This window comes from Camarhynchus parvulus, chromosome 4, assembly GCF_901933205.1.
Source record: "Camarhynchus parvulus chromosome 4, STF_HiC, whole genome shotgun sequence".
NCBI lineage: Eukaryota > Metazoa > Chordata > Aves > Passeriformes > Thraupidae > Camarhynchus > Camarhynchus parvulus.
The window spans coordinates 23,048,324-23,064,291 of NC_044574.1; the positions used below are offsets into that span (position 1 = coordinate 23,048,324).

The 15,968-nt window shown below is 35.7% G+C and overlaps 1 protein-coding gene across 6 annotated transcripts in view; it reads left to right on the forward strand.

Annotated features, from left to right (window-relative positions):
- KLHL5 (kelch like family member 5) overlaps positions 1-15,968 on the forward strand; it is a 50,267-nt gene that overhangs the window by 2,247 nt on the left and 32,052 nt on the right. For 3 of the 6 annotated variants that reach the window (XM_030947004.1, XM_030947007.1, XM_030947005.1), the window contains exons 1-2: positions 10,202-10,288; positions 11,897-12,296. In XM_030947004.1, coding sequence (XP_030802864.1) covers positions 10,282-10,288; positions 11,897-12,296 — 407 coding nt within the window. In that variant the 5' untranslated portion in view covers positions 10,202-10,281. Of the gene's footprint in view, positions 1-678; positions 773-10,201; positions 10,289-11,896; positions 12,297-15,968 lie in introns of those variants that run through there. The other 3 variants (XM_030947008.1, XM_030947009.1, XM_030947006.1) reach the window with 2 other exon arrangements.

A 15,968-nucleotide genomic window follows, 5' to 3' on the forward strand; every position in this document is an offset into this window, starting at 1 on the left:
TTGGTGCCAGGCCAAAAGGAGATGCTATTTATGCTATATTTGCCAGGCCAAAAGGAGATGCATACTATTTCAGCAGGCTGGATTTTTTTGAGCAGAGTCTAACTTTGGTTAAGAAAATTTTTAGTGGCCTGTAAATAGGTAAGGGTTGAGAACCACTGTAACAGTAAGTGTGAATCTTTATAGAGCTGCTCCATTTAGGGAAGCATGTTTAGTAGTGGCACTTGGCTTTATTCACCAATGCAGTCAGTGTTATTCTTTGGCACTATTGTTCATTTTAAGTGCTCTATGTGGCAGATCAGTTCTTCATCAGTTTTTCTCTTCAGGGAAGGGAATCAAAGATAAGGGTGACAGTGGACTAAGCTTAATCTTTTTTTCAAGAGGTACTGTCTTAAAAAACAGTGTTTCTTGAGAGTTTACATATTCACATTTCATAATAATTTCCCCTCTTTTTTGTGAATCTTTGTTGATGGGTATGTAACTTGAAGTTGTGGAAGGAACTAAGGTGACAGTTGTGCAGTGACAGACACACTTTTAGCATCTTTCTATCAGTAAGTGTAAGAATCACAAAACAAATTGAAAGAAGCTCTATCTGAACAGAGTAGGGAATCTGCTTTTGAGATTATTCATTTTTTTCTCCCCTCTAGTGGGTGGTTCTTACTTGTATTTTTCTGTCTCTAGATTTTTTTCTGCTACCTCAACTTTTCTTGGAAAGAGGAAGATTAATGGAACTACATGATTCTTTGAACAACTAGAGATGATTCCAGTGTTATAGGTAAGTATTGCATTTACTCAGTTCTAACAGTAAGTTATGCTACAATGAATGTGATTTTAGCCCACAAGGGTACATGTCTTCCTTACACATGAAATTTCATCCTTTTTTTTGTCTTATATAACACGTCATGTAATGGTTTCTTTCAGCAAGTGTGCATAAGCAGCAATGACTTTGCTTTTGTGGGCTTCACATGCAAGTGTTTGGACCATTTTTATGTGATTTCAACACTTGTGCTCTTTATCAAAATATTCTTTATAGAAGACTGTCAGCATTACTGTAAAGTTCAATGTCGATCTTTTCAAAGTGCATGAGAAGCCTTTGCATCTTTTAATCATTGTAGGAAAAACGGGGAAATTGATACAGAGTCAGTTAGAGAAAATACTGCTTTTTGTAGAAATTAATACGAATAAAGGCCCACCAAATGCACAGTCAAATCTCATCACTCCAATATTACTGACTGGGTTTCACTTTATTTCATTCTTTTAGCAACAAAGTAGTAAGATTGTTCCAAGTGAAAGTAATTGTCAAAGGGAGTAGCTTTGACATTTGCACAAAGGAAAAGGATAAAAGAACGTTGAAAGCATGAATACATGCAAGAATCTAGCTTTATCTGAACTCTGTAAAGTAAAGTACTGCTGAAAAATAAATGCTAAGGGTGACAAAAGCAGCCCAATTAATTTAGAAATACTAGGTTTTACTAAAGTGAAAAAAATCTGCTTTCTCGACTGTGAGATGTCTCTGCTTTGGAAATGTTTCCTGTAGAATTGACTCATGTGATACAAATACAGAAAAGAGATGGTCTTTCTCCCTGTTCATGTCATGATCAGTCACATTGTTTCCCTCAGTCAATCCGTATCCTTGTTGGTAGCTTCCACCACAGATGATATCCACAATTTCTTGAGCTTTAAAAATTATAATGCTAAGATTCCTCAGATTTTACTTTGTGAACAGGCTTTGTGTTTTCACTGCTTTGCTGTAGTTGAAGATGTGGTAGCTCCAGCTACCAAAATAGCCAACCTCTGTCAGAATTTGTGCAGACTTGACCTGCACCCTTTCTACAGTGGTGATGAAAGTTGAAAGGGATTTGAATCAAATGCCCAAATGTACTACAAAGAGAAGGGACTGAAAAGGTTGATCACTGTGAGATATGTCTTTATTCCCATATTACTGCAAGGTAGAATGACTAATTATTGAGCAGGGCTGCTGATTTTTAATTATGTCTTATGGACATTGCTGGCATTTTTCCGGAGGACAAATTTCTGTAAAGTTGACTATTGATTTCAATCTTTTCAGAGGAATACTTTGCCAATTAATTACCTCTTCTGGCAGTTCTAAGTGCAACTGATGTTAAAAATCCTGATGTCTTCTGTAACAACTGGATATACTTCAAAAAATTTTTGAGTGGTAGCTTGGATTCTTCCAAGAGCATCCATCAGATTTTCAGAGTAAATGGAAGACTGTTCACAAAATTGACCAGGATGTTTTTGTAAAACAGTGAAATTTAAGGTAGAGTGGGTACTGGCTTAATGTCTTTGAAAATGCGTGTGGATAGGCTTGTCCCACTGCCTTAGCTGGTGCTTTTGTCTGATAGCAAATATACATTGTATTGGCTCTATTGAGAAGAACTTACTAAAGCACGATGATATGATCTGTCTAGAACAGTTTTGAGTTAATTTGGGTGGAAGTACCATCATTTATTACAAAAAAAAGTTCACACCATTCTGGGACTTGCTTAACCTCAATCTCAGAACAGAACTTGTCAAAATGAAGCTAAAGTATAGCCTTAAAACAGATTAAATATCCACAGCACCTGGCTGTGTCATATGATACATATTCATGGTGTAGAGTAAGAAAAGACTCAAGTCCATAGAGGTTTACTAACCTGAACTGTAAAGAATAAAAATAATCATATGGCTGAATTAGCAAATTAGTTAAAATTTTACAAGTAGCGTGCGTGTGGTGGGGAGATGTAGGAGAAGTTCATAGGAAGATGAGTTTTTTATCAGTGATTTTGATTGTTAGATTGTTTGCAAGCAAGTTCATACTTGTTAGCAGAGTAGATGTTTTATGTTGACTTTTGCATGAATAAGCCATTAGCCTGACAGTTGCTGTGAAGTATTATATGGTGGTTATTCTTTAGATCTATATGCATTTGTCTGGTAGATAGATAAAATGTATTCTAATATTCTAAAAATAAATACTTTTGAATATTAAGCAGTCATTTCATCCTTGCCAAAGATGAAATCAAAGTTTAAATCTTGCTCTTTTACATGCAGTATGGGAAATTATATTTTTGAATGTAAATGTAATCATAAGCTTTTGCATTCAAAATCTAATGAGAGCATTAAGGAGGTAGGGCACTTCATGATGTTATCATAACTTGATATGGCTTGGCAAGATCTCCACCAAGCACCATAGCATTTTAAACTTGGAAATATTTTTCAAGGAAATAAAAGTAATTAACTAGAATTAGTCTATGAGTTTATAAACGTGTGGGCAGATCAAGTGATAAGTAATAGAACTTCACTTTGTACCTCTTCTCACTTCCTGACAGTTTTTGTAATGAACAAATACAAACCTAAGCTGAATCTCTGCATAAGAAATTGTCTGATGGTTCAACTCAAAAACAATTGTACTTAAACCAGATTGATTGATAGTTTCAGTGAATATTTGAACATTATTGTTGTTTGAAAACGTATAAGTTCAATGAATGAAAAATAATTTTTGCAAATACTGAAAGCTAAGTAAATAATTTTTAGAACTTTAAACTAATGAAGAGGAGCAATGGACAAATTATTGCAGACCCTCTGAATCTGAGGAGATCTACATGCAATAGTACAACACATAGTTTTGTATTTCTCTTAAGAAATGGCTATAGTTGATATGAGAGAACGGAAAAAACACACACAAAACAAATAATTAAAATTTTTTATCAATTTTGCTTTCTCCTTCTGACAGTTTAGCAATCTGAATTCAGGATTTTTCCCTTTTTTGAGCATATTACTTCAGTAATGGACCTCATGCCCCTGAGAGTGCCAGTAGTGTCCTGTGTTCTTCCTGGCACTTTATTTATACTGCTAGTGTCTAGTTGTTGCTCTCAGTGCAGAACAGGAAACGTTTAGGGGTTCCTTTAAAACCACGGGTAAGGCAGCTAAGATGGGATCAGTGTGCTGTTCAGGATAGCTGAACAGTTAACCCTGCAAGTGCCTCAGTGATTTAATAAGTGGTTGGATTTCTGCCATTGTTCCCTCTATCCTTAAGCTCATTTGAGTTTTACACAACCATGGAAGGGTAGGAGCTCAGAGCTGTGTTTGGACAATCAGTCAGCTTTTGTGTTAATTTCTGTTTTACTTTGTTTATAAATCCTGGGTTTAGGCAATACATAGCCACCCAGGCTAAGTTGTGCATACTCAGAAGCAAAAGATAGGCGGCTTGTGAGTCTGTAAGCTCCCCAGGCAAGTTTGGTTTATGTCTTGTGGTTTAGTCAGTTCTTCCCAGATTTCCCCTAGTAACATTTCTGTCTGTCTACTTGCCAGTTTCAGTCAAACTCTGACAGAATAGAGCCCTTGTTGCATTTGAATTCCTGAAAGGTTTTGAAAATACGGGTAGGTAGGAAAGGCCAAATAAGTAATATTATTTGACCTGCCAGCTGATGAGCCTGTCTGTTCTCAGTCTGAATATGACAAAGAATTTGCTTGTCCTGCCTGTTCTGGTACTTGGTAGGGAGGGATATGCATACATGTGGGATAAGGGAGACTACGTGAGGTAAAACATGCAGAAGAACTGTAGTTTTTGTCAGAAGAGCTTGTAAAATAAATCATAGTGGGGAATCTGAGATTACTTTCACATGAAACTGTAGAGACAGGATAAAGAACCTAAGAAACCAGTTTTCTGATTGTGGTTAGGAATACACATGCATGGCTTGATGCATGGCTTAAGCTGAGATTTAGTAGTATCCAAGTATAGAATTAAAAGATATTTTTCCTAATGTGCCTCAGATACATACTATTTAAGCAACATTGATCCAGGCAGTGGACTAGTTTTGTTTTAGAGTGAAGAGAATAGTTAAATATACTGTGATTTGTTCAGTTTTTTTTCCCCTGATAATACTTCCTTGAGCCAAATCACTAGTAAAGTCAATGGAAGCTTTTAGTTCACATCTCCAATTTAATCCTCTTGCTTTTAACTTTTGAAGCTTATTGTAACTTGAAAAATCTATCACCAAGTTACAATGCTTGTAATAAAAGCATGTAATACAAGGCACTGAATTCTCTCCCCAAGTGGGGTCACCAAGAGCAAGTTGCCCAGGACCATGTCCAGACGGCTTCTGAATATCTCTAAGGATGCAGACCCCACAACCTTTCTGGGCAACCTGTAGTCAGTCACCCTCACAGTGAAAAGGTTTTTCCTCATGTTTAGATGTTGTGTTTTAGCTGTTGCCTATTGATTCTTGCCCTGTCAGTGGACACCCCTGAAAGACATTTATTTATTTATGTATATTTATTTATGCGCATCGATGGGACCCCCCTGAGTCCTTCATAATGCCTATGATGCCTCTTCTAAGATTCAACTCCAGGTGGGCAAATGGTCATAGAAATCTTTATATTTAAAGGATTTTTATGAGAAGTTCTGTTTGACATCTGCAATGTTGTGCACAATTGGGTTCTAAAAACTTTGTAAGTCCAACGTTGTTTCTTTCAATAGAAGTTGTTTTTCATATTTGAGACATCGTGATTCACATAAACATTAATCTTGACACTTACAGGTTTTGATATGATTCTTATAAAGCATTCTGCCTTCTAGTGTGATGATTGTTGGTTTTATACTTTGATCATGTGTATTGCCTTTCTGTGAACCCTGTTTTCTGCAGCACTGCTTTTGACTTTCAGTGATCAATGGCACACAAGGAATTCCAGATAAGATCACACCACTTGTTTTATAAATATGTAGTAAGATATGATATCTGCATATATTATCTCTTATGCAACTTAAATTTTCAGTTGGGGGGATGAGCTTAACTGAAGCTGCTAATTAAACAGAAATCCTCACTGAGAGAGAAATTGGTCTCTTGAGGTGTTTTTTGGTGTTAAATGATTATTTAGAATGCTCAAGTCTGTGTCTTGAAGTGCTTTGCTTCAGTGGCTGTGGCATTGCATAGCTTGACATTTAAATACGGTGTCACCTTTTCGCCCACAGACCTCTACATATTTCTCTTAGAAGTTTGTGTAGTCTGGCATGGAGTACTATGTTGCATTACCTAATCACTTGCAAATCTGCTTCTTCACTGTTTTTTAATGTGTTTTTTAACCCGGTGGATTTTTATATGATGCCTAATGTAGAACTGTGAATACTTGTCATTTTTTACCAAATAAACATCCTCTCTGCTGTTGACAGTGTTGGTAGTGTTATCCTTTACCCATTTACCTGTGAGTTTTTGAGGAAATCTGAATACTTAATGGTGAAATAACACTGCTGCTGTCTTGGAAAAATGTTAAAATATTGTCTTAGTTTGCCCAGCAGACCTGCCTACAAAAGAAAACTATCTCCTTGTTATTTTGTTTTGATTTGTCTCAATCTTTCGATCTATCCTTTATGGTCTTTTGTAACTTCATTAGGCAATACCTTCCTAAACTGGTTCTAAAGAATGGCTTTACTTTCAGCCGGACATCTTTAAGTGTCTGCAGAACAGTGTTTTTGTCACCACTCTTTCTTAACAGTGACGTTTCTAAAGGAGATGATTTGTGTCTTAGATTTGTGACTACCTTGTTTCTATTAGAATTGGTGCTACCCCAGTATTCCTGGAGTAGATGAACTGGGAATCTTCCTTGTCTTCACTTTATGTGGTGCTACTTGACCCTTTTAGTACAGAAAACTGGTTCTGGGTTTCGAAAGACTGGCCCTTCACAGTGTTGTCCATTTTGTATTACAAGTAAATTTTAACTTCAAAACTTGACCTGATGAATTGGAGTGCTCATTTTTTGAGAGTGAATAAGCTTACTGTGCTGTTTACTGAGGCATAGCTCTACACTATGGCTTTGCTTGTAGATGGTGCAGTCCCTGATGATGCTTCAGTATTAATTGAATAAAGCAATGTTAATGTTTTAATCTTAAAGAAGTACAAATGTCTTGAATCAGAACTTCTGTTGTGGGTGAACCAGTATGATATTTGAGCTTGGATCTAACAATGTTGTCATATATTACATGTGGAAATCTCTCTTGTTCCCTACCCCACCCTTAGCTGAATAAAATAAACAGCAAGTCAGGCTGTTGTTCTGTACAGGTCTTTCCATGCTGTTGTTAAGCTGCCTGCTCCCTCGTGTTTCAAGGGAAATGTACAATGCAGAGTGGCAGAAAGTTGTGATGCAGTACCAGTAATTTGGCTACAGCTCATTTCTGCCAGTCAGAACAATGAATTTAAGTACATGAAGTCAGTAGCTGTAGGACATTTTCCTCTGTTTCTCCTGAATGAACTGTGCCACAGCTGCTGATGTAAGGCTCTTTTCACATAACTGCAAACCAGAAGTGTTTGCATTTATATAAAACTTCGGGATAGGAAGAGATTATTGTTTAGAGAATCATGAGACATTAATATAGCAATCTTCCTGAAGTCATTGTTGAGCTGTTTCTGTAACTTTGGGTCTGGAACGCAGGAATAGGGAAGGAAAAAGAAAGTAAATATTTAACACTTCTTCTAACATAAGCATAGCTATAAGCAGAACTGCAGTTTGAAGTTCATCTATAGCAGTTTTCTTTGAGCAGTTATTTTAATGCCTCAAATCAATATTTTAAAGTTCGGAAATCCCATTTTAAAAAGTGTTAAATTTTGAATGCCTTTTAATGCTGTAAGTATGTATTTGATAAATTGATGAACATCGTATGGTCAGTGAACCTTTCTTACGTTTTCAAATACACATCTAGGATCACTAAACATTGACAATGTTGCTTTTTCACATCCTAATGAGTCTACTTATGTCTAAAACTTGTCTTTTTATATTTAATGCTTTTGTTAACCATTATTTTTTCAAAAAACAGCTATTGCAGTCACAATAAAGACTTTATGTAATTATTTTGACATTTACAATCTTAATTGGCATTTAAAGGATCATTAATATATTCTCAGGACTACCTGGCCCCTTTTAAAACTAATTTGACACACTAAATACCTTGAATATATTATATCTGAGTTGTCTTGAAGGTGAGTGGTGAAAGGTTTTGGAGTCAAATCATAGTAGTGACAGAAAAAAATGTTACCATAAAAAGTAGTGTTGAAATTTAAATATTAAAAGTGCCTCAAAAAAGTATTCCATATACATGTTTGTTTATTTGAAAACTTGATTGATTTCCTTTGGCAAGAAAAAGGAAAAATCAACAGAAGCCCTAGGTCTTATTATTTAAGTAACAATATTTCCATATTTCCTAGTGATATACTTTGAATATGAAGTACACCTTCCCTCAAAATATACAGTAGAGGTATCTTATGTATCTTATGACTAAAATTGTTTAAATTTATCTAGTTATGCTGGATTGCAATCTTTAATACTTGTATGAATAAATGTATGTAATATCAGAGAATATCAGTGCAGTAATTTTTTGGTTAGTAAAAAAAATTATTTTTATCTCTGTGCAGATAAACTGTCAGATTTTGAAAAGGGCAGTTTCTGAAGCTGTCATGCTATGTTCTTGGTGTTACCTATTTACACAGTTGCAGATTTAACATACAGCATTTATTTAGATGTTTCTTTTTGTTCACAAGCCAGAATCTGGAAAAATGTCCTGTCCCCCACTGCTAGCTGCAGGGATTTATAGCTTTGTGAAGCTCTTCATATGAGATTAAATGTTCAGGTGTTCCTCTTGAAGGAATATCAATCTGTTCAATTAAAAATCAGAGTTCTCAAGATTGTTTTCACAGTAAGCTTACACAACCTTGTTAATATGAACTGAATTATGTTCTCAAAGGTGACAGTGTACTTGTATTTGAAATGTTATTTTGATTCACCACAAAATAGAAACTGCAGCAGTGCCCAAGGTCAGAAAAAAAATGGATAGAAGTACTGTTGTTTTCTCAATAAATGCAAACTTTTGCCTTAGTAGATGAAAAAATATTTCAGAATCCTTGCCAAGTCTGTGTATACTGTGCTTGACTAGGATGGATTGAGCAGGTTTCTCAGAAATGTGTTAGTGCTTTAGAAGGATGTGTGATGGGAAGCCTTTGGATTTGTGAGCACCAATCACCAGATGAGATGCCAATGATGAAGTCTGGGTGATTGTAGTCAGTGGAAGTCCTAACAGTCCATTGTTGGAGATCTCCTCAAAAGTCTGATAGCTTCTGGCTGGAGATCTGCTAAAAGATATCACATTATCAATAGTAACAAAGATTGTCCAGAAAAGAGGCCGTCAGTTGTTTCTAAGGAATACTATCAGTTTAAATTGAAGAGTTAACTGTCACTTGTCTTATCTTGTCATCTATAATACAAATATTCCTATGAAACAGAGAAATATTTTAGATATTTATGCTGTCAGTCTTAGAACTGTCATTTTGAGAGTGTGTAGAGGAGCAAGAGTTTCTTTAATCTAGAAAAATGAAAGAGAATAGAAAACAGTTTTGTGGTTTGGTCTGTTAAAACTACAGCACATTTTGGTTTCTAATCTCTGTTTGAGCCCATAGCTTCACAGCCAAAGAAAAGCAGTAATTGGGCTGGTTTTGCCAGTAAATCAATGAGAAGTGCTGAAAAAGCACTAGAATCGCAAATCTGCCACTGTCTTAGTAGATTTGTACTGGGACAGCTTGAATTTTAAATGAGTCTGTTACACAAGAATGAGAATTCAGGTCACTCCTTATGTATAATTGATTTACCATACCAGCAGAAATAAAGGTATTTAAAGCTTACTTTTTATAGCTGAATGGACAATTAAAATATTACTGGTTTGATGAATGTTAACAAATACACCAGTTGCTTGTCCTATTTCTTCACTCTTGATGAACACCCAGCACCAAAATAAAACAGGAGAGGATAAATAAAAAGATGCCATTTTGTTTTTACTTCTTATGCCTTACTCCAGTTTCACTCAACTTGCAGTTACACAAATGATGCTATTTGAACACTACAGTTAAGTGTTTAATAATTAGCTATATGTGTACCAGATGAGTGGGGTCTGCATGTCATATCATTTTGGTTAAACAGCCATACAATTTTCATGCTAATATATTAAAACACTGATCCTTTCTTAAATATTTCCCTATCTTTCTGTGTTTAAATTAAATCCCCAGGAAAGATGGTAAGTGCTTTATAGATTTACCTACTTCATCATCTTGCATCTGATGTATCTTCAGCTGTTTTCTGGATATGCTGCAAAGGTCTCAGTATTTGTCTTCTGGTAGGTGAGGATGCCAGCAAGGTGCACACTCTGAAATGCATCTCTGTGGAAACAGCTGGAGTGCAGTTCCTGTAGAAATGAGCTTTTGCTAGCCTTTGTGAGAAGCACTTAGATCAATAACTGTGCTCTGGGCAATGACTGGTAAGCTTTCCAGGTTAAAACTAGCGCTTACAACACTGCGTTTCCTCAGAAAATAGCATGATATTCTCCTGGGAATGTGTTTTAAACAGTGTTTGGGTTTTGGGTGGTAAAATTTGGCACTGCTTAAATTTTCATGTGGACTCTGCATATAGCCTGTTTTAAATAATACTGCAGGTATCCTAATTACAACATGCCACGTTTTGGAGTTCATCATGTTCATCTGAGAGAGGGTGGCTTTCACTTTTGATGAAAACTGTAGGGCAATAAATAAGCACTTGTGTGTTTGTTGCATATATATCCTGGAGAGTTGAACAGACTGAGTTGTAAAGTTTGAAAACATAGATCTCTGTATCAAGGACTGATAGAATCTAGTGCCTCTTTTTTGTTCTAAAATTGTTATTAAAATTTGCATGTGGCTGAAATTAATCTCAGCATTTTATACCTAACTAGCTTCATGTGTCAGAGAGGAAATAGGGTGGTTTTCTTGGGAACTGTAAATTGGTCATTGTGCATTTTGTGAATAAATGTATATAATATCAGAGAATATCAGTGTAGTAATAGGCTTTCTAGGCCATTCATAGGAATGGCTGTTCCTCATTTGAGTAAAAACTTTTGCTAGACATTTTAAGATGTTACATAAATTACCAGTCCTAGAGGGAGTTCTGTCTCAAGAGTTTGCATCTCTCTTTTTCACTGTTCCATCACAGTACTCCTAATGTGATGTGGAACAGTATATGATTAGAAAGAAGCATTTTGAGCAGTCATCTTACATTGTTTATTTTGCAGGGGTTTGTCTGGTGTCTTGCAGTGATTGGTTTTTTCTTGCTTTCTGTTTTAGTGATGTATAAGTGAATGGAAACTTATTAGCTCATTTCACATAGAATTTTTTGGTTACTGCAGACCTAGATTTGAATCAAAGCACATCAAGATGAAAGGCTTTACAGCCTCCACTACTAGTCCCTTGAGCCTTCCGAGGCTGTTCTTGTCCTTTTTAAGTTCGTTCATGTCCTGTAATGGGAAAAAGAATTATTTACAGTTCAGTTTCTCCCCAGCATAATCAGTTATCTTCGAGTTAGCTTTGATTCTTCTCTGTAAATTTATTTTTTAGCAGCATAGAAGGAATTTAATTTCATCTTTGCACTTTTTTCTCCTCTGTAGTAGCAAGAGTTAACAGAATAATAAACAGATTGTAAGAGGCAGTATAGAAATTGTAGTTTGCTGTCATTTGTGGTTTAAAAAAAGGGGGTGGTATTGAAAGGGCTTGAAAGGGCTTTAATGAATATTGTTTAGTGTTTTTGAAACCTAATGGTCAGAGGCAGCAACAGAAACAGCCTCAGAGCTTTTAGGGTGAAGTGATTAGCATTTTTCCTGATGGAGATGATTGTTTCACCTCCTCTTTTATGTCAGCATTTTTCACTGTCTGTTGCCTTCTGTTTATATTCAAATGACATACCGTTAAAGAAGCCTTTTTTGTGTGATTGCAATGCTTTTTCCCCTCCTTCTGTAGAAAATCTGCTTGCCACAGACAGGCAGAGCATGTGTTTCTCTTGTCTTGGTTGGGTGCACAAATCTTCTTTTATGTGTGCTGTTTCTTACCCTGTTGCCTAGACGATCGCTGGCTTTCACTAAGAATGTCTGGTTCTCGTAAAGAGTTTGACGTGAAGCAGATTTTAAAAATCAGATGGAGGTGGTTTGGTCATCAGGCATCAGCCCCGAACTCTGCAATTGAAAACCATCAGGGAGACTTCTGGAATAGAGGACAAAATGTAACAACTGCTGGCAGGAAGTTTTTAGACTCGGGTAACTTACCTTTAACATCAGTTGGTTACAGAAGGTCCAGCCAACAGGATTTCCAGAATTCACCTCTTTGGCCAATGGCATCCACCTCAGAAATCCCTGCATTTGAATTCTCAGCAGAAGACTGTGGAGGTGCACGTTGGCTTGACAGACAAGAAACAGATGATAGAGCAAGTGAAGAAGAAAATGAATTGGACAGCAGCTCATGCAGGTTAATTATTACTTTCCTATTGTGAAAAACATGTTTTCATTTCATGTTTGTAGTTAGTATGCATATGTAGGCTAGCCTTTGTTCTGAACTCAAATGCTTCAGAAACCTAGCAGCAGCTGTCCATCAGAAACAGAATATTAATTATAATCAGGTTCTGTGTGTTTACTAGGACCTTTTGAAGGCAGACAGTGGGCATAAATAAAGTGCAAACATGGATGCACTCGTGTTTTAAACAGTGTACTAGTACACTGCTGCTATGAACAAGGTACTGCCCATTACATGGCAATGTTACAGAATGCTTTCTACATTATTTTGAAGTGATACTGATTGTTTAGTTATGTCAGTTAGGAGAAGATTATGAAAATGTAAACCTCTTCTCATTGTGACCTCATGCTTCCATGCATATCTATAGAAGACAGAGAATGAGCTGTAAAAAATACTTAAGACTATAAATCAAAGAAAAAAATTACATCAATTGAAAGTCAATCAATTTGTGCTTTAAAGTGATTCCAGTAACCTATTTGGTTGAATTGAACTGTGCATCTGGCAGAAAAAGAAAAAATGTTTCTGTTGCATCTGTAAAGATGTTTTGGTGTTCTTTTCTTACACATCGTTACTAAAGATGAAACTGTAAAACTTGTTCTTGAATTGAAGTTGTTTACCAGTTATTGTAAATTAGGCAAGTTAATAACCTTTATTGTGAAATATCTTAGTTAAATATATAGTTAAATTCTTTTATTTCATTTACTGTATGTCAGTCAGTCTTTCACTGAAAGTATTTTTCCTGTTTTATAGCTCATGTAGTGCATAATTGCTTACCATTTCAGAAAATGTTATGTTTGCTTTCTTGCTTTTAAGACAGCTTTACACTGATGTGGCATTTCAGAAAGTGTGGCTACTTAAAAGGGTACACTGTTTAATAAAGGCTATTAAGGACAGATCAATTTTCTTATAGCAGTTGAGTGTTTTTCATTCCTTAGGAGAAGAATCAATTTAGTGGAAAGGCAAAGTAGTCCATAATATAAACATGAACTGTTTATTGTATATATGACCTTTAAAGATTCAAGGAAAGGAAGGAGAGTAAAATTGCTTAAAAGTGAACATAGTGTATTTGCTTTTATCACCCCATGTCAAAATACTAGAATTACTGGGAAAGGAAATCCTACATACTGCTGTATCATAACAGCAGTCCCACTGTGCTGCAACAACTATGTAGCTGTAACTAACACACCTCTGAAGAGATCCCATTTTAAATGACATTCAGATGTAAATTTTTAAATAGCTATGTTATTGGATATGATACAGGTATAACATCATCTTCCATTTCAGCAACATATATTTCTGATGGGAAATTTTTACATGCAGCATTATCCCAGTTAGGATATTCTCTTCATAGCAAGGCAATCACTGTAGGAAAATAAACATGTAATTTTAAAAGATAAATGCGTAGATTGAAAATAGTACAATATTTGGTCTTAATTGTAAGAGAATAATGTGCATATGGTAAAAGTAATTTGTTACTTTGTTGAATTGGAGAACTGCAGATACATATTTAGGAGGTTTTAAGAAGTCTTGGTTTGGGGTTTTTTTCTGTTGCAGAAAATTTTCTCTAGTTATATACTAGAGAAAATGCACAAAGTATTTGAACTTAGTAAATTGGAAGTATCTTTTAAATTATGTGCTTAATTATGTATAGCATCTAGAGGGTTTTGTATTTCTGTTACTGTCTTCTAATTCATGCTAATGTTTACTTACATGCTTTAAATAATTTAGATAAGTTTTGAGTTCTGTGTCAGTAGAATTAATTATGCAACTAATGGCAGTGTAGGAGCTTACTTTCTATTGTTATCCGTATCTCTGTCTTATGGGGAGACTGCACTTATGCCGTGTTTTGTTCACGTCATTTGTTAAAAATGTATAAGCTCTTGGACAGACTACACAATTCTGCCTAACACCTGGAGTTTCTCTGATATTAAGGACTTAATTAAATGTTTTTTCTATGCAGTCTAAAATATGGCTTCTTATATGTTGACTTGAAGGAAAAAACCCCATACCAACACTTTTGTTATGTAGTTTACAAAGAGCTTTTTTTCCCATATGAAAACATTGTTGCCTTCTTTACAAGTAAATCATGTGCATGAAAGTCTTTTTAAAAAACCTTTTGTAGAAGCTATAGTTACCTTTCCTCTATGCTCCTCTGTAACTTACTGCCCAGTTAGGGGCCCTAATAACATGAAGTAACAGAAGCAGCTCTGCTGCTGTGTTTGTATCAGTCCTCCCTTCTTTGCCTGGTCATATAGCACAAGGAGAAAAGCATTTAGATAAGGTCTTTGCCACAGTGACATCATTTAGATCATTATGTGATTCATTTGGAGGAGAGCTGCTGTCAGATTAATTTGGTGTTATATAGAGTTCAGTTCCAAGTTTAGTACCAGGTCCTTGACCAAGGTTGTGTCTGAGATGCAAACAGATCATTCAGATTCAAGAATCACAGCTAGTCAGCTGTAATACTGTTCACATCATACTCCTGTGTGTCATTTGTAACCAGCATTAGCTCGAATGGTTGTTTACTGGGATAGGTAGTTTTGAATTCTTCTGCAGATTTTCATCTCCTAGATTTCCTCTATTGCTGCTGTTTATTAACTGCCCTGCATCCCTGAGGCAATGATTATCCTTTTGGATTCATACACTTTTAAGAATTCACCAACAGCTCTGCAGACTCTTGTACAGAAAGTGCAAGCCTATTAGCATTAGATTTGTTTTTCTTAACTTTTTTTGGTGGTGCCTTAGCAGCAATCTACAGACCTTGAAGGCATGGTGGAGATAAAGCTAAAAATACCTAGAGCGTACCTAGTGCGCAGAATGTTGTATCTGTTCATTTCATCCATGTGTGCACTAAAATTCTGGAATTACTTTATTGTAGATTGAAGTGGGGAAATGTATTAAAATATGATAGAGGATGTGTATTTATATTTGAACATTAAATACAAGCAGGATTCCAGAATTCTTCAGCTGTATGCTGACCTTGAACAGTTTAGTAAGATGTCTGTAATTACTTAAAGACGAAGTCTGAATGTACCACATGGTACCAGCTCTGCAGTATTGCTCTGTATGTTCAGTCTTGCAATTAGTATGTTGTAACTTCCAATCTAAGCCTGCCTCCTCACCCTGAGTTTTCAAGCTACAGAATCCTTTGATATTTCTTTTTTTTCACCTCAGTCTCACTGACCTTTGAGGGTGTAAGTACTTCTGTAATTCTCTCAGGTTGTCATTGCTGTGGCAAATAGAAGTTGAACAATATTCATAAAACAGTTTGTGGAAGGAGGGGCATTTAAATTTTTCATAGCGAGTCACAGGGTAACAGCCTTTTAAGCATTCTTTTTCCTTTTTTTTTTTTTTTTAATTTTTGCAAGTACTGTAACTATTAGAGTGCCTCTTTCATGTTCTCTTTATGGACCACTGAACTTCAGTCTTTCTTTCTCCTGTTCCTTCATTATGGAAAATGGTTTGTAAGTTACTAGCTCGAGGTCAGGTGTGGGATTGAACATCTTTAGATGAGAGGGAGAACTAGGCTTGACTCTGTGGTGTCCTGAAAATGTTTTATTGTGGATACTGGAGAACAGACAGCATTGCAATTATTTTTCTTTATTGAATGAGAGTGATGACTGAGTT